The sequence below is a fragment of the Raphanus sativus genome, chromosome 4, assembly GCF_000801105.2.
Source record: "Raphanus sativus cultivar WK10039 chromosome 4, ASM80110v3, whole genome shotgun sequence".
NCBI classification, from domain to species: domain Eukaryota; kingdom Viridiplantae; phylum Streptophyta; class Magnoliopsida; order Brassicales; family Brassicaceae; genus Raphanus; species Raphanus sativus.
In genome coordinates, this window is record NC_079514.1 from 4,826,192 (window position 1) to 4,843,807 (window position 17,616).

At 32.4% G+C, this 17,616-nt stretch overlaps 3 protein-coding genes across 3 annotated transcripts; 1 reads left to right on the plus strand and 2 right to left on the minus strand.

Annotated features, from left to right (window-relative positions):
- Nucleotides 1–727: 727 nt before the first annotated feature.
- On the minus strand, nucleotides 728–3,048 carry LOC108848390 (1-acylglycerol-3-phosphate O-acyltransferase). Its single transcript, XM_057009372.1, has 8 exons — nucleotides 2,741–3,048; nucleotides 2,292–2,528; nucleotides 2,142–2,188; nucleotides 1,940–2,058; nucleotides 1,689–1,849; nucleotides 1,497–1,606; nucleotides 1,174–1,397; nucleotides 728–1,078 (listed from the first exon to the last, which is right to left on the minus strand). Exons 1-8 carry the CDS (start codon nucleotides 2,908–2,910, stop codon nucleotides 944–946), a joined length of 1,203 nt encoding a protein of 400 aa, XP_056865352.1. The 5' UTR covers nucleotides 2,911–3,048; the 3' UTR covers nucleotides 728–943.
- A 316-nt stretch (nucleotides 3,049–3,364) lies between these two features.
- LOC108848383 (growth-regulating factor 8-like) lies at nucleotides 3,365–5,712 on the minus strand. The gene is made up of 4 exons (XM_018621739.2): nucleotides 4,906–5,712; nucleotides 4,622–4,804; nucleotides 4,152–4,518; nucleotides 3,365–4,082 (listed from the first exon to the last, which is right to left on the minus strand). The coding sequence occupies exons 1-4, from the start codon at nucleotides 5,195–5,197 to the stop codon at nucleotides 3,617–3,619; spliced, it is 1,308 nt and encodes a 435-aa protein (XP_018477241.2). The 5' UTR covers nucleotides 5,198–5,712; the 3' UTR covers nucleotides 3,365–3,616.
- Nucleotides 5,713–7,410: 1,698 nt separating this feature from the next.
- LOC108850032 (endoglucanase 21-like) lies at nucleotides 7,411–9,872 on the plus strand. Its single transcript, XM_057009373.1, has 6 exons — nucleotides 7,411–7,712; nucleotides 7,789–8,096; nucleotides 8,401–8,856; nucleotides 8,942–9,077; nucleotides 9,150–9,322; nucleotides 9,417–9,872. The coding sequence occupies exons 1-6, from the start codon at nucleotides 7,415–7,417 to the stop codon at nucleotides 9,819–9,821; spliced, it is 1,776 nt and encodes a 591-aa protein (XP_056865353.1). The 5' UTR covers nucleotides 7,411–7,414; the 3' UTR covers nucleotides 9,822–9,872.
- Nucleotides 9,873–17,616: the final 7,744 nt, after the last annotated feature.

Below are 17,616 nucleotides of genomic sequence, written 5' to 3' on the forward strand. Positions count from 1 at the left end.
TATTTTTCATAGTTTACTATTCTTGAGAACTCATTTTAGGAATTTGTTATGAAAATGCTCTAAGTTCAAGCATATATAGATTTCATCGCAAATCGGTTATTACAGTTTCAGTTACAACGTAAGATCGTAACGAAATGCGAAAAAAATAGGAGACGTGAGTGTGTTAGTAAAGTTTTTTTTTTTGAAGATGTGTTACTCAGAAAGTTTGCGGATGGCATTTTGGTATGTTATTTTTTTTTTAACGCTAGCATTTTGGTATGTTATGTATAGAGTTTGTTGTAGCCATGTTGCTAATTTCAGTGAGAAAGTGATTGCCATACTCGAGAAATGTCGTCACAATTCATTTATAAAAAAAAAATACAACCAAGTGGAAGAACTTATCTGATAACTACTAACATATGAACGTATAATGCCCTTTTTTGGTTTGATGATAAATGGTGTATCCTATGAGGATTACATTGATGATGGAGAGATGACGAGAAATGCAAAAACGTCGAATGTAAAAAAGAAATGAAAAAATAAATAAAAAAAGGAACAAAAGGAGAAAAGAATATACTAACAGAAAAAAGCAAAAAAGAAGATCACATGATAGCTGATAAGCTAACGTGTGCTAGGCCTGGACAGTCTAACCAAATTTAGCAAGCTGAACCAAATTTTTTGGTTATTCGGCTTTGGTTTAATGTTAATCAACATATATTTACGCAACTCTTATCAACAAACAATGAGATCAAATAGATATGATAGTGTTCTGTTTCAAAAAAAAGAAACTAGATGAAACAAATAAGTATTTGGAACTTGAGAGACTTCAAACACAACCAAAATGGAAAAGAATTAAAAAATAATAATAAAGATTCCTTCTCTCTCTTTTGATGTTCTCTTGTATTCTTGTGTACATTAAATATAATGAAGTTGAAATGTAAAAGAACAACAACGTTGTACAGGACTAAACCAATCGCAAACCATATGGGAGTTGTTCTTGATGAGAGGAGTCTTGCTCTTGAGTTAAATGCTTGCGGCAAGCATAAAGCACAGCAGAATGAAAAGCAGATGGGTTGTCTATGAACACAAAATGGCCACCCTGCAAACGTTTTTCGCCAAACAAAATCTCACATTAGCATCTTCTTCTTCTCTATACTTTCCTCTTAACTGTCACAAATCTATTCAGAGACTGACCTGTGGAATACGAATGATTTCGCAAGGGACCTTCATGTGTTTCCTCGCTTCCACTGCGCCTTGATAGTTCATCCAATCATTCATTCCATAGATGAAAGTCGTTGGCACTTTCCACTCTGATGCGCTTTGTAAGAGGGGCTTCCGAGCAAATGCTCCAAATGAGAAGATGTATTTCAAGCACAGCTCTCCACTAGCCTTTGCAGCCAAAGTATGATACACATAATCTAAAAAATAAAAAAAAATAAAGCAAACCATCAGTATCATCTATTTAGTCACCATCCTCCAAAGCTTCTATGGAACTTTAAGAGAAAGAATTTGCTCACCGGTAAGCAATCTTGATTCCTCATCTGTTAGCTCAGTTCCTTCTGAATGTGCACCAAATCTTGCACTTGTATACCGGTTTACAAGACCTGGACCCCAAGGACCTAATCCTCTGCACCAGGAACATATATTTAGAATAATATTATAAGAGCATCCTATAGGTGTGAAGATGAAAACACTATAAGAGAATATACCTAACCAGCTTCTGAGGAGTGAAGTTAGACTCCCACAAATGATTCAAGACTGCTCCTTTCCATGTTGCTCTAAACTTAGTGAGCCATTCCGACTTGGGATCTGATTCTGCAGTAAACCCAGCAGACCCCACCAGAACCAAGTGTTGAACATGCTCAGGATGCTGGAAAGTTAGAAATCATATTATAAGCCACAAACTGTCTGTCACCTTTTACACATCGAGTTACTATACCCCAGGGTCTAGAAATGTCACCTTGAGAGCGTACTTAGCAGCAACATAACCTCCAAAAGAGTGTCCTAATAGAATAAAGTTGCTGAGGTTCTTGGATTTACGCCATTCCTCGAATGAGTCTATAAACCATGCCTCTGTTTCTGCATTAAACAAATCAAGAACAACTCGTGAATCAACTCCATATATATATATATACAAAGCCTTGAGTCAATCAAAACTATACCTTCTGTGCTTTTACACGTAAAATCAGGCCTACTTGAACCACCCCACCTATAACAAAAAGAGAGAACTACCTTATCATACAGTCCACAACGAGAATCCTTTGGAAACCAACAAAGAGTGCAAACGATAGGGGAAGTTGGGGTTTGCTTACCCAAGTTGATCAATAGCGATGACCCTAAATCGAGAGGCAAGGGCATCAAAATTACGGAAGAAGAAACCTTGAGAAGCACCGTATCCATGAACCATGACAAGAGTGGGAGAGCCTTCCTTGGCATCAAAGGAGACAGTGTTGATATACCTAGACTCATTGCTAGAAGACCTAAACCACCTGACTTTGGAACCTGGTGGTCCTGAACCAATGTTGACTCGTTCTTGTACATAAGGCGTCCTGAAGATTGTAATTCACCCATCAAAATTAGAAACTTTCAGAATGAAAAATCATAAAGGCCTGATTTTTATGTAATAGGAAACAGAGTAATTAAAACATGAGTAATCATAAAAAAAAAACAGAGTAACCATTAAAAACAGAGTAATCATCAAAAGAAAAACAGAGTAATCATCAAAAGAAAAACAGAGTAATCAGAGGAGAATCAAATGTACTTGAGGATGGAGAGAAGACGCTTCTCGGCGGCGATTGTGTAATCGGTGGAGGTTGGTATCCATCGGAGTGAATTGGGTCTCAAGATTTTCCATTTCGACTTCGCCGCGTTCGTAGCAGCCGCCGTAGCGCCAGATGAGTCCCCCGCCGTCTTTGAGGTTTCCTCCGCCATTCTTGACCTGAATCCACAAATCAAGGAATCTTAGATTTTTTTTATAATTTTTTTAGTTAAATTCTGAATTTGTCACGAAGACGAAGACGAGAGGTTATGCTGCGATGTCGCGAAGGTATATATTTATAAGCTCTTTGTCTGATGACGACAAACACGTCATTGCTGACGTCATGTCTCTTGCAAAGCAAGACATAGTCACAGATGCTTCCCTGTTGTCGTAATTTTGACTATAAGATTAGGATTGTAATGACAAAAATAACCTAAGATTAGCTACTTTTTATAAATAGCTTTGTTACTAATGCCAAGTATTGTGACCTAAACCGGTTTTACTTAACCGGAACTAATGTTTTGATATCATTCTGGTGTAACTAATTCACTGTGTGTTCAATCATTTGAAATCAAATAAATGTAAACAAAACTCACTCTTGTGTTTTCTCCAGCTAAGAACAAGAGCTTGAATCGATTTTCCAGTGGTTTTAAGTAATAAACCGATGTTTGACATTACATTACAGAGTAGTGGTAGGTGGTTTAAAGCTTCTGCAAAACCCAACAACAGCTAACACAAGATCTAAAAAGTGTTCTCAGTTTTCCAAACAAATCACTGAGAACCAATACTTTAAATCTGAAACATAGTTTTGATTTCTAATCTCACTAAAACCGATTCTAGATTTGTAAAAACGACACCAAGTGAGGTCGTTTTTGTTTTTTAGCCTGAGCTTCTACTGCAGCTACTAGTAGTAGTAGTACTAGTACTCGGGTTGTTGGAGACACCAAGACACAGTGCTTCAGCCAATGGTCCACCTGGTGTTGTTGTTGAACAGATCCACGCCGGTCCTTCGTGGCTAATCCACTGGTGCTGGTGGCTTCTTCCCTCACCTTCCTCCATGCCTCCTCCTCCAGCCATTGATAGTGTCAGTGAGCTTCCCATTGCTTCGTCTTGTTCCCCTTCTACAAACAACCGCCTCGCCGTCTCTCCTTGGTTTGGACTCAACAGACCCTCCAATGCTCCAAACCTCTGGTCTACTAATGGCTCATTCTGTCTGTAGTTCAGATCATAATCAAATCCTCGTTTGAGCTCTCTGCTTGATCCAACCTTCAGCTGAGCAGTTTCATGGATCTCCTGGTTTAACGTTGCTATTGAGTCGCCTTCTTTCATAAGCCACCTCAATCCACTTCACATATCAACCAATAAGTTTCAATCTTTCAATGTTTTTGACAAGAGTGTTAAGTAAAACACGCACCTATGGTGATGATGATCATAAGAAGAGGAAGCTGGCGGGAGAGTAGTAGTAGTAGAAACCGCAGAGAACTGGCTTAAGGGCTGTCCGTAAAACTGAGGATAAGCTGATGCAGCAAACCGGCTAGTAACGTTCTTAGTGGGACGAGTCTCATTGTGGTGAGATGATGGTGTTTCCACTTGCTTTCTTGAACGAGGACGGCTCTTGTGTGCGTGTCTCTCGCAGTATTTATGATCAGGTACCGCGTTTCTAGAGCATCTCCATTTCTTCCCGTCTGTTCTCTTGCACCTCCACGGCTCCATATCAGCCCTGTTGTTGTTGCTTGCGTTTGAAGCAATAATCCCCAGCTTCAATGAACCTCCTCTCGCCACTGTCACACCCACATAGAAAGATAGCAGATTCATATATACAGCAGATTGTTCCAAAACATGATAACAAGAGATAAAAAAGTGAAAGGTGAGGAGATTATATACCATCTTGATAGTTGTTGTTGGTGTGTGATGGGTTGTTCTTGGAGAAGGGTGTGAGAAGCTCAGAAGGAACAGGAAGAGAAGCCATCATGTACTTGTATATATTCCTCTGTCTCTCAAGCTCCTGCCATTGAGCTTCACTGAAAGCTACACTTTCCTTTCCACTCATGCTTCTTCCCATCTCCTCTGGATTTTTAATATCCACCAATTTCACATCAAAACCAAACATTAAACAGAAACATCTTTAATTTAGTTGAGAAGTGATTAAAAAGGAGAGAACTTGAAACCTGAGGAGCTCAAGGTGAAGAAAGGGTCTGCAACAGAAACAGCAGAAGCAGCAGAACCAGCGGAGTTAGAACCAGCGAGGGAGAACATTTCAGAAGTGTTTGAAGCAGAGAACATGGTGTCGCCAACACCACCAGCGGGACAGTGACGGAAGGAAGCAGAGGAAGGCGATGAATATGAATGGTAATGATGAGACGGTAACATAACAACGTCTTTATGAGTGTGTTGTTCTACAACTCCAAAACCCAACCCACCAACAAAATCTTCCTTATTACGTTCTGCTCTTGTTCCCATTACACTAAAACACAAAGACCCACTCAAAAAGTCCCAACCTTTACCAGAAACACCACTTCTATAAACCTTAAAAACTCGATTAGTAAAACACAACAGAACACATAAAACAGAACAAGAAACTAACTCAAAACCCCCTTTTTAGTTATGCTCTGTCTCCGGTAATGGAAACCAAAAAGCTTTTACCCTTCAGACAGCAACTGAATCCAATACATTACCCACAAGAACACAAAAGCTCCCTTTTCTTATATCCCCCTCTCTCTCTCCATCCCTCTGAGCAGTGCTACTTATAAAGATGAGGCTGGGGAGAAAAGACTTTGAGTGGTTTAGGTTAAAAAAAGAGTGAGAGAGGAGGAGCGGTGCCGTTTTTTGAGAGCCTCATGAGCCATAAAGCTTTTCTCTTTTTTTTTCTTCTCTTTGCTTCCTTAATCTCTAACATTCGACCTTGTCCCAGAGTACAGACAAAACTCTACATTACCCTCTCTCTCTTCCACCTGACACAGGCAATTACACCCCCACGTTGTCGTTTACTTCACTAACACCGTTAAACTCTTTCTCTCACACACCGCCTCTTCGAAAAATCTTTTACTTCGTCCTTAGGTAACGTCTTTTCAAACACTTTTACATCGCATAACTCATGAGATGATAACAACAAGCTCCGTTAAGTAACGGTGCCTACTGCCTAGAGATGTGTGTTTTGGTGATGGGACCCATGCCTAACGTTTCCGTGAGAGCTTCTTATAGAGGGGACCAGAGGAGGAGGGGATGTGATGCTCTAACTAAATTAATTTACCCCTCTCGGCTCACTAATTTAGATTTTACAATTTTCCACCCTGTTTCTTTTCTTCTTTCTCTTTTCGACCCCACACAGTATTCATAGATTCTTTTTTTTACCAAAGACAGTGATTCAGTTTATTTTACAGTTTTGCTATTCGTGGATTCTACCAATATACTATACTCGTTTGTTTTGGAGTTGGAAATGCATGCGATATTTTCTTGTATAGACAAAAATAATGTGCGAATGATTTTTGTTGTTTTGTTGAACATGAGTTTATGATATATAGTTAAGTTGTTGCCTGTTGGTGTCTAGGGTCTTTATCCTTAATAGGTTGCTAATCCCCAGAGGTTTACTACTCACTCTTATGTTTTTTTTAATTCGATATATTTTTCTTGTCTAAATGGCATATTTGCACGTGCATGTGAATAATCAGGCGATGATGCACTGGAACTGGGTCAAATTTACCGATACTAATTAATGTCTTGGACCAACCTAACAATATGATCATGCTACTTCAAGTTTCAACTAGCCTTCATACCTCGAATTTGATTTTTGGGTAAAAATATTAGTTGAAATTAAGTATTATTTTTAAATTTTAATATACATATTTATATCAAAACTAGATTTAGTGTTTTCATATTCGACTTTAACAATTTAATGAAAATTTCTTTAATTAAAGATCTACTAAAATCCGGTAACATCTAAAACATAATTTATGATTTAATTCTGGGTGACCCATTAAAAATCCAGAGAAAACTGATAATGTTTTAAATATTAAAATTTTATATATTTTAAATTGTACATAAATTTGAAAGAAAACTATTAAATTTGTAATTTTTGTACTTTAATGAATATTTTACTATTCAAAAATGAAGAAAATAAAATTAGAGAAAAACAAAATTTATTTATATAGCAATATTAATTTGTTTTTGTTATTTATATTGTTTGAAGAATGAGTTTAAAGATGTCTTAGCGTTTCTCTTGTCTCCTTCTGTAGTTTTGGTTGTTTTTCTTACGATGCCAGTCTTTTCTTGGGCTGTAGGGAGTGTTCTTGTATTTGAGTGTTGTTACGTTTGAACTCTGTTCTCTTCTTCTAATGAATGTTTATTTAGACGGCAAAAAAAAAAGATGTCTCAGCGTAAATAGGACCCACCCACGTCTAATTTCCGTGAGAGCTTCTCATAGGGGGACCAGCGGAGGAGGGGATGTGATGCTCTAACTAAATTAATTTTCCCTCTCGGATCACTAATTTAGATTTTACAATTTTCCACCCTGTTTCTTTTCTTCTTTCTCTTTTTCGACCCCACTACTTTTTTGCCTCAGTTACTTCACTCGTTCTTTCTTTGTCATATAGGACCACTTAAGAATATTCAGATGTCTTTAAAAGTTTACGGTTCATTAAGATTGTTGTTCGTAGTTCGTCTTGAATCCCTCTTTTAACTATGGGAAGCAATCCCTTAGAGATCAATGCGGCAACTAGACAACTAGACGCAATGCAGCAGAGCTGGCTACTCAGACCACCTGTGAGGAAGAAGAAGAAGTACGTTGATCTCGGATGTATACTAGTCAGCCGCAAGATCTTTCTATGGACTCTTGGAACCCTTCTCGTAACCACCTTTCTCGCTGGATCCATAACCATGATCGTCAGACACGTTCCGCACCACAAACATGCGAAGCCTCAAGAGGACAACTACACAATAGCTCTCAACAAGACCCTCTTGTTCTTCAACGCTCAAAAATGTAATCTCGAACCCTTGTAAATATTCTCTTCTTAAATAAACCCTCGAAGTGATATGTCATCTCGTGTTCCTTGCAGCTGGGAAACTTCCTAAGAACAATAACGTGTCATGGAGAGGCAACTCTTGCCTGAAAGATATCGACGTAGGAGAATACTCTCACAGAGATGTGGTTGGAGGCTATTACGATGCTGGAGATACTATAAAGTTCAGCTTCCCAATGTCATATGCAATGACCATGCTGAGCTGGAGTGTGATTGAATACAGTGCTAAATACGAAGCTGCAGGGGAGCTTGACCATGTTAAAGAGCTCATCAAATGGGGAACTGATTACTTTCTCAAGACCTTCAACAGTAGCGCTGATAAAGTTGACAGGATGGTGTCACAGGTAAAAAGATATATTTTTTTTTTTTTGCCACTTGGGGAAATCTCACACCCAGGAACCCCTGAAGGTGGAGTCGAACCCCGGTGCCTTAGATGCCACTTAGCCACTAGACTAAGGCTGAGCCGGCAAAAAAAGATATATATATGTGTCAACAATAAAGTGTAGACAGTTAACTATTTACACACAGTTAACTATAAGAACAATAAAGTGTAGACAGTTAACTATTTACACACAGTTAACCATGTGTGTGTGTTTTGAAGGTAACTTGATACTAAACAGTTATGAAACGTTTGTATATTTTTCACAGGTTGGATTTAGGGATACCGGTGGAGGAAGTGTGGTCCATAATGACTATTACTGCTGGATGCGTCCCGAGGACATCGATTACAAAAGGCCTGCGCAAACTTGTTACTCCGGCTGCTCGGATCTTGCTGCAGAGATGGCTGCTGCTTTGGCCTCTGCATCCATTGTCTTCAAAGACGATAGAGCCTACTCTAAGAAACTTGTTCACGGTGCTAAAACGCTTTATAAGTATGCAAACGCTATTAAAAATAGTTATAGTATACCTGGTGCAGAGTTTTATAGGTCCAGCCTGTTTTGGGATGAGCTTCTTTGGGGCGGTGCTTGGTTGTATTATGCGACTGGAAATATAACGTATCTTGATCAAGTTACCAACCATGATATGGCAAGGCATGCTGGTGCCTTCTTGGATGGGCCTTATTATGGTGTCCCTAGCTGGGACAACAAGCTTCCCGGAGCTCAGGTTAGTTCTCTTGTAATGTTATTTTAAGCTGACTGTTAAAACAACCTAATTTGCTTGCTTTCTGGACCAATGTGGGTTTTGTTAGCTGCTGTTGACACGGCTAAGGCTGTTTCTAAGCCCTGGATATCCATACGAAGAAATCTTGAGAACCTTTCATAATCAAAGTGGAGTGGTGATGTGCTCATACCTACCTTACTACAAAAAATTTAAAAGAACCAAGGGTGAGTAAAGAATCAAAGTTTAATTTTTGTGGACCTGTTCTGAAGAGCTATAACTTTGATAATATCTATCAGGAGGTTTGATTATGTTGAATCATGGAGATCCACAGCCCCTTCAGTATGCTGCAAATGCGGCCTTCCTAGCTGCGCTATTTAGCGACTATCTAGATGCTGCTAAAGCTCCTGGATGGAACTGTGGTCCTCACTTCTATTCTACCGATGTCCTACGTGACTTTGCAAGATCACAGGTTATATAATATGCTTCCTCTAAAGCATACATGAAGCAACTAAATGACCTTATCTGATCAAACTCTTGTGTTTTCTTTTCTTTTTGCTTGGCAGATTGATTACATACTCGGTAAAAACCCTCGGAAGATGAGTTATATTGTAGGCTTTGGGCACCGGTACCCGAAACACGTACATCATAGAGGAGCTTCGATACCGAAAAGTGTGAAGAAAGAAAGCTGCAAAGGAGGATGGAAGTGGAGAGACACCAAGAAGAATAATCCAAACACCATCGTAGGAGCCATGGTTGCTGGACCTGACAAACACGACGGGTTCCATGACCTTCGTACCAACTACAATTACACTGAGCCGACCCTTGCAGGTAATGCTGGTCTGGTCGCAGCTCTGGTTGCTTTGTCAGGAGAAAGAACGTTTGGAGCTATTGACAAGAACACTATGTTTTCTGCTGTGCCTCCTTTAACACCTGCCACGCCACCTCCTCCAGCTCCTTGGGAGCCTTAAAAAGAAAACTACAAACCTTTTGAGTGTAATAAGTTATCTAGTGTTGCCTGATTAAGATACAGGTGAATGATGTAGTTTCAAATGATTAAAAATAATAATTTGGCTTGTTGCATAAAGTTGTCTGAGAAACCAAAGACTGTTTTCTATGCTTTTAGATACATCATGTGGATGGTACACATTAGTCCTGGGCATTTCGGTTTATTGGTTTAAGTTGGCTCCGGTTATTTGGGTTGAGTTGAGATGTTTTAGACCAATTTAGGAACCTCTAACTTTTCTGATCAGATCAGTTCGGGTTTAGTTGGGTTCAGGTCAGTTTTCTATTTTCATGAAATCCAAAACAAAACCAAATTACATATGTGCAGGTTTTACTTTTACACATAATATATATATCATTTGTGATATTTTTTTTCTTTGAATGTTAAATTTTATTCATAAAAAACATTTTTACATTCAAGTGTAGACAGTTTTCATATAAGACTACTACTCCATAAGTCCATATACTACTTCAGTTTCAACCTACTCAAGAAACTATTTACATACGAGTTCCAAAATTTGTGATATTTTCTATAACACAAATACATAAAAGTGTAGTTCATAGGAAGTTATAGTCACATATCATGCAAATTGTAGCTAGAAACACAATTTGATTGCCAATTTTTTTTTGTCTCACGTCAGCTAGTTATTCTCATCAAACGAGTTATCATTCAATAATATTGCTACAAATTAGTTTCTTTAATTGTTTGAACTTGTTAAATGGCATTTAGATAAATGCATAATACATTCTTAAACATTTTTCTGAAATGACCAAAAAATTATGGATGGGAGTCGGGATTGGCAATCTGTAGAGTTGATTCTCATGTACTAGTGTTGTTGATTACTTACCTTGGTGATGATATATTCTCAACGAATCATATTCATGAACCTTTTTATCATTTGTAAGATGGTTTAATTTCAGTTTAGGTAACTATAGCTTTGATTCAATATTAAAAATGAAAAAAATATATTGAAATAGTAATTTGGTTTAGAATATACATAATTAATTTCAAAAAATATTCAAAACATAGGTAACATAGAGAAAATAGCAATATTTCATAACTCTCTTATGTCTTGATATATGTTATTTTAGTTTCTCTATTATATACACCAAGTAAGGAACTCACACGATATCGCGTGGTAACTCATTTTTTTATAAATAAATCCATCAATTTATAATTTTTATTTTATATAAAAAAATAATTTTTATTTTTAAATATATTTTCATGTCAAACATAGAACATATGTATTTATATTTATTTATAGATGATATTATAAATGCATATTTTATAGTTTTAATTTACAAGTAAAATACAAATACATCAATACCAATAAAATCATACATTTTTATTAATTTAGGTAGGTTACTCTAAAACTTTAAATGATATCACTTTATAATAAATTAACTCTCGTTTTAAACATTAAAATCTTTTTTAATTAAAATATATCGTTTATTATGTCGTCAAAGAAGAAGTACGAACGCCTCATAACCTAATTTATTTAGTTAGTATTACAAAATTATTAGATGTGTAATATGCAAAGATAAAGACATACATATTTGTATAAAATTTAAACACTAACTAATACACAACTCTTGAAACAAATAATAAAAAGACACATCTTAATATATAATGAAAAGGCAAAACTTTTAACAAGAAATAAAATTTCTACAAAATGCCAAAACCTTTCAACATTGTTTGGGTTTTTTTTCATGTAAAACATTTATGAAAAGCAACTTTCATGTATAAAATTTAAGAGATTCAAATTTTCATATTAATACACTGATTTTTAGATATAAAAAATTGAAAATATTTAAGAATTATTAATAAATAGATCTAAGCATAATAAAAACGAAAATACATAAATATCTGTATAAAAAATTAAGAGATGCAAATTTCAATATATATGAACAGTCACATCTTTTTAATTTAAAGGTGGTTATTTTGAAATGATAATTATATGAATATTCGAAACTTTTCAATTTAAATAGTCACATATTTTCAATTTAAATAGTCACATATTTTTAATTTAAAGGTTGTTATTTTGAAATGATACATATATGAATAGTCACAACTTTTCATTTAGAGAATTACATCTTTTCAATTTAAATACTAATTAATACACAACTCTTGAAATAAATAATGAAAAGACACATCTTAATATATAATAAAAAGACACAACTCTTAACAAAAAATAAAATTCCTATAAAAACATACAACTTTTCAACATTGTTCGGAATAGCTATTAATAAATAGATATAAGCACAATAAAAACGAGAATACATAAATATTTGTATAAAATTAAGAGATGCAACTTTGCATATATGTGAATAGTCACATCTTTTTAATTTAAAGGTGGTTATTTTGAAATGATAATTATATGAATAATCGTAACTTTTCAATTTAAATAGTCACATCTTTTCAATTTAAAGATAGTTATTTTGAGATGATACATTTATGAATAATAACAACTTTTCATTTAAATAATTACATCTTTTCAATTTAAATGATAATTAATATACAACTCTTAAAACAAATAATAAAAAAACACATCTTAATTATATATAATAAAAGACACAACTTTTAACAAAAAATAAAATTCCTATAAACACACACAATTTTTCAACATTGTTTGGGATTGCTTTTTTAGATATAATTATATGAATAGTCGCAACTTTTCAATTTAAATAGTCACATCTTTTCAATATAAATAGTCACATCTGTTTAATTTAAAAGTAGTTATTTTGAAATGATACATATAAGAATAGTCCAACTTTCATTTAAATAATTACATCTTTTCAATTTAAATACTAATTAATACACAACTCTTAAAACAAAATAATGAATGGGTACATCTTAATATATAATAAAAATACACAACTTTTAACAAAAAAAAAATACAATTCTTATAAAAGCATACAAATTTTCAACATTGTTTGGGATTGCTATTAATAAATATATATAAACATAATAAAAACGAAAATACATAAATATTTGTATAAAAAAATTAAGCGATGCAACTTTCCTTATATATGAATAGTCATATCTTTTTAGTTTAAAGGTGGTTATTTTGAAATGATAATTATATGAATTGTCGTAACTTTTTAATTTAAATAGTCACATATTATCATTATAAAGGTAGTTATTTTGAAATAATACATATATGAATAATCACAACTTTTCATTTAAATAAATACATCTTTTCAATTTAAATACTAACTAATACACAACTTTTAAAACAAATAATGAAAAGACACATCTTAATATATAATGAAAAACACAACTTTTAACAAAAAAAAAATTCCTATAAAAACACACAACTTTTCAACATTGTTTGAAATTCCTATTATTATTAGATATATATACTGGATTAAATTGTTAAAAATTGGATTTCTATTATAATATTGCAATTTTCTACAAATTTACCTAATATGCTTCTAAAACAGACTTACGATATCAATTACTCTCTCTAAGTTTGTTATTTTTCCACATATATGAAAGCCGATTTACAAAACTGAAAATTATTCACAGTATTTGTGTGGTATCTTTTATATTATCCTCTATATACTAAAGCGCAAGTTGTCTGATCAATCAGAAACTGTCATGTTAAAAAGTATTTTTTAAAAATAAAAAAAACAATTTAAGTTTTTTTTAGGGATAATTTGAAAAATACTCTAATAATAGTTTCAAATTTGAAAATTATATTTTCTTTTTAATTTTTTGAAAAGTACACTTTATTAAATGTGAAAAGACATTTAACCAGATTAGAATTTCAGTAATTATAATATACATTTGAAATTACACATAATGATAATATTATAATTCTATAGGTTTAAGATAAATTCAAATAACACACATATATCAATATGTGTTTTTTTAATTTCTCGTGCAGAGTTTTTTAAAAGCTAAAGAAAACGGATTTGTTATTAAAAACTAATATTTCAGAATAGTTTGAAACCTGAAACATAAGTTATCATCACTTCACTGGTTCAAGAACAGAGAGTACAACCCCTGACACATTATCTCGTTATGGGTTATCATCATTGAAGAACGGAGGACTAAAGTGGAAATTCGGGATGTCTTCGGAACTGAATCTACGATTCTTTTTATATATTCACTGAACACGACACGAGCCAAAACAACCAACCAAAAGACTTTATCTCACTGTCTCTGCAAGGTTTCTCTTACTTTCTAGAATCATATTCCTTGCCGTAACGTCTTTGCCTCTGTAATACGTCATGTTCTATTAAGTTCTTAAACCAGTCATCCATGCTTGACTAGGTTTTAGAATCTAAGCACACACGTAATATATGATCAGCGTCACAAGTTACTTCTTGTAGCTCTCCTAATATATGATCAGCCACTTGCATCTTCCTTAATCACCATTCTGGTTCAGCATTCTGTCTCTGTCTCGTGACGTACTAACATGTCGATTAGCACATCGCACATCACTCTTAAAACTCAGACAGCACAACACTAGCAAATACAAGTTACTTCAGTGACTAGCCTAAAGTAGGAGAGGATTTCACTAAAGTCCTCTAGAAAATAAACAAAACCAAATCCTTTATAAGGTCTCTAATGGAGAACATAAACATAAGTTAATATTTAGATAAATTAAAAAGATATTGTGTAGATATTACGAAGAAGAAAAACCAAATCACCTTTTACGAAATCGAATTACACTTGAAGGGATGGGTGAAACATTAACAAACTTCCGAATGAGAAGGAGAATAAAGATGAAGCTAGAAAAAGAAAAGAGAAAGAAAGTTTTTGAAAAATGGAGAACAAAATATCAAAAAGAAGAAGAGGAGATCGATGACTTTCACTTGTTCTTTTTTTTCAAAATTAAATAAAATATTTAGATAAATTAAAAAGATATTGTGTAGATATTATAGATATTTCTATCTTTTAAAACTTATTGAAACTATTATTTTAATATTAAATAAATTATAACGACATAATGCTGATACAATAAAAACTTTTTTAAGCATATACAAAAAAAAACTTTAAGCATATCCGAAGATTGGATAATCACATAGCAGATCTGATCAGCTAGAAACTCCAACTCTTCTTATATTGTAAAAAACTAGGTGTTTAGCCCGCCATGCAGGCATAATCATCTTCCTAATATTTACTAAATAATAATATTAGTTTGGATATTAATACAATAGACATGAATTGTTTTGTCAAAAAAAGAAATCTTCTTGAATGTTTTCATTATAATTAATTCATATAAAAATATTAATTATTCGTTAAGGTTAGCATTGCATTTAACCACTCTAACTTTTAACGTGAGAGTTTTGTTACGAAATTAATCGTATTTGTTTCAAATAGTTTTTTTAGTTTTGGCTACTTTTTATTTTATTAAGGAAAATTCTCCTAAATAAATTATTTTCAAGTTTTTGTCACAAAAAGAGACCATACGGAGGAAAATGACAAAAATATTCCATTTAATAGGTAAAAACCTTTTTATATCCTAGATATACAAATACGAATAAATAAATAAATAAATAAAAATGTAGTTTCAGATTATATGTTTTCAAATTCGAACTTTTTTTTTGAAATTCAAAAATACATTTTGAAACTATTTTAAAAAATTTTCATTTTCAAATTTTTTCTATTTATTTTATTTTATAAAATTTTAAACTTCAATCCCGAATCCCCACATGTTAAATCTAAACGCTAAGGTAGTTAACCTAAGGGATATAAGTGTGTATTTATCTCTTTAATGAAATATTTTTATCATTTTGATTCTTAGAATCTATATTTGTGACAAAAGAAAACTTTTTATTGCTATTTTACAATATTTCTCTTGTATTAATTTATAATTAATTATCTAATATAAAAATAAATATAAAATTGTTAATATGAAATTTGTTGCTAAAGAGTAAACATAATCTACAGAAAAGCATAATAATAATTTATAAATAAAAAATAACAATAACGTTTATACACATGCTGAAATAATAAGAACAATGTTATATATATATATATATATATAGTTATATACACGTGTTTATATTTACTAAGAAAAACCAAGTTATATTTATATGATAAAAAAGCTAAGTTATTTCTATCTATTGGCATTATTGTATAATATAGTGAATAGTGATATATATAAGGGATAATATATTGTTTTTCCGAAGGGATATACTGTATATTGTTAATAAAATTATGTTGTTAGTTTACTTTAAATTTTATATAATTATTTATTATTTTATAAGTATTTATAAGAAGATTAAATTCGCATTTGCGGACAAAATACATAATCAAACTATTAACATAAAAGATTTTCTGATTTAATCTATTGATAAAAACCAAAGCAGTTGGTTGAAGATACGACATATTTTCCACTAATGTAAAAACTCTTATCTTATACCAAGGAAGCTTGCTCATGATTGAAAATTAACCTAACATGCATTCTCTATTTGTATATACATACGGTAGGTTTAGTATTTATATTTTCATTCACAATTAAAATATTAGTTAGAAAGATAACTACATAGTATATATACTGTAAGATAATATATATGTAATTTTATCAAGAGATGGTAGCACGTTTTTTTTCTTCTAAAGATGACTCATTAATTTTTAAATTATATGCAAGTAAATTTATATAATCATTAAGAGTAATATCGATATTAACCGCTCTAACTTTTAACGTGAGAGCTCCGTTGCGAAAATTTACTTCGCAAATAATAGTATAGATGGTTATCTTAAAGATGTACTTTAATTCTCTTCTTGTAAAAACTGTTTTAATATCAATATAAAAATAATTGACAAAAAATGTTGATATTTTAACCAAAGTAGAATTTTTTTTAATTTGATATATATGTTTTTAATTTTGTTTAGTTGTATGATGTTTATTTTTTTTTTGATTTTATTCTTTTTTCATAGTTACACTTCCAAAAAGAAAAGTTTTCCTTGCTTTTTATCTTTGAAAAGAATTATTAAGTTTGGGAATAAATCATAATATTTAATGCTTATTTATTCTGTAAAAAAAATATTCTTAGATATTTTACTGAAGATGTTTTTAGGGGGGTATATTCAACTAAGAGTTTTAAGTGATTTGTATTAAAATGACAAATCCACTGTTATTCAAACGTGGATTCTAAAAAAACACTTTAAAATCCAGTGTTATTGAACTTGACATTTTATAAAACACTCTGAAATCCACTGTTATTGAACAAAATTTAAGTTGGAGATTTTAGAGTACTTTAAATGTTTCTAGAGTGTTTGAGGGAGTTTCCTAGTTATAAAAATAAAAATCCAAATCCCACTGTTTTAGATGAGATTTTAGAGTGTTTTAACAAAAGTCACACCAAATTCTCTTATTCTCCTGCAATCATCTCAAAACTCATTAAAAATCAAATCACTTCAAATTTGAGATTCAATACACCCTCCTTAGATACTAGGTGGTTTGTCCGCATATGCATGCATAATTTTCTTATGAATGCGGACAATATTCTACAAAATTAATAAATAGTTATTTAAAATATATTTATATTTTTTTACGATTCTTTTATAGGATTTTAGAAAAGTAAAACAAATTCTTCTTATTTTGTGTTTCAAAAATATAAAAAAAAAAGTTATCTCACTTTTCTAAAATCCTAAAAGAACCATAAAATTATATTTTTTGTAATAATTTTTTTTTTCTAAATCTCTTTGAAAACTTAAGAAAAAGAGATTTGTATACTATTTTTGACTTATGTCAGAATTTTAAATTATTTATTTACGCATGTCACAATCATATTAATTTGCAG

What these genes read in the sequence shown, in the direction of transcription:
- LOC108848383 (XM_018621739.2), bottom strand. Translation starts at nt 5,197, where the DNA reads ATGGGAACAAGAGCAGAACGTAATAAGGAAGATTTTGTTGGTGGGTTG. An exon ending in CAACAACAACTATCAAGATG is followed by an intron (nt 4,519 to 4,621) that starts GTATATAATCTC and finishes TGGGTGTGACAG; the next exon opens with TGGCGAGAGGAGGTTCATTG. An exon ending in TATGATCATCATCACCATAG is followed by an intron (nt 4,083 to 4,151) that starts GTGCGTGTTTTA and finishes TGATATGTGAAG; the next exon opens with TGGATTGAGGTGGCTTATGA.
- LOC108848390 (XM_057009372.1), bottom strand. Translation starts at nt 2,910, where the DNA reads ATGGCGGAGGAAACCTCAAAGACGGCGGGGGACTCATCTGGCGCTACG. An exon ending in GGAATCAAGATTGCTTACCG is followed by an intron (nt 1,398 to 1,496) that starts GTGAGCAAATTC and finishes TTTATTTTTTAG; the next exon opens with ATTATGTGTATCATACTTTG. An exon ending in AAATCATTCGTATTCCACAG is followed by an intron (nt 1,079 to 1,173) that starts GTCAGTCTCTGA and finishes AAACGTTTGCAG; the next exon opens with GGTGGCCATTTTGTGTTCAT.
- LOC108850032 (XM_057009373.1), top strand. Translation starts at nt 7,415, where the DNA reads ATGGGAAGCAATCCCTTAGAGATCAATGCGGCAACTAGACAACTAGAC. An exon ending in GTTCTTCAACGCTCAAAAAT is followed by an intron (nt 7,713 to 7,788) that starts GTAATCTCGAAC and finishes TGTTCCTTGCAG; the next exon opens with CTGGGAAACTTCCTAAGAAC. An exon ending in GTGACTTTGCAAGATCACAG is followed by an intron (nt 9,323 to 9,416) that starts GTTATATAATAT and finishes TTTGCTTGGCAG; the next exon opens with ATTGATTACATACTCGGTAA.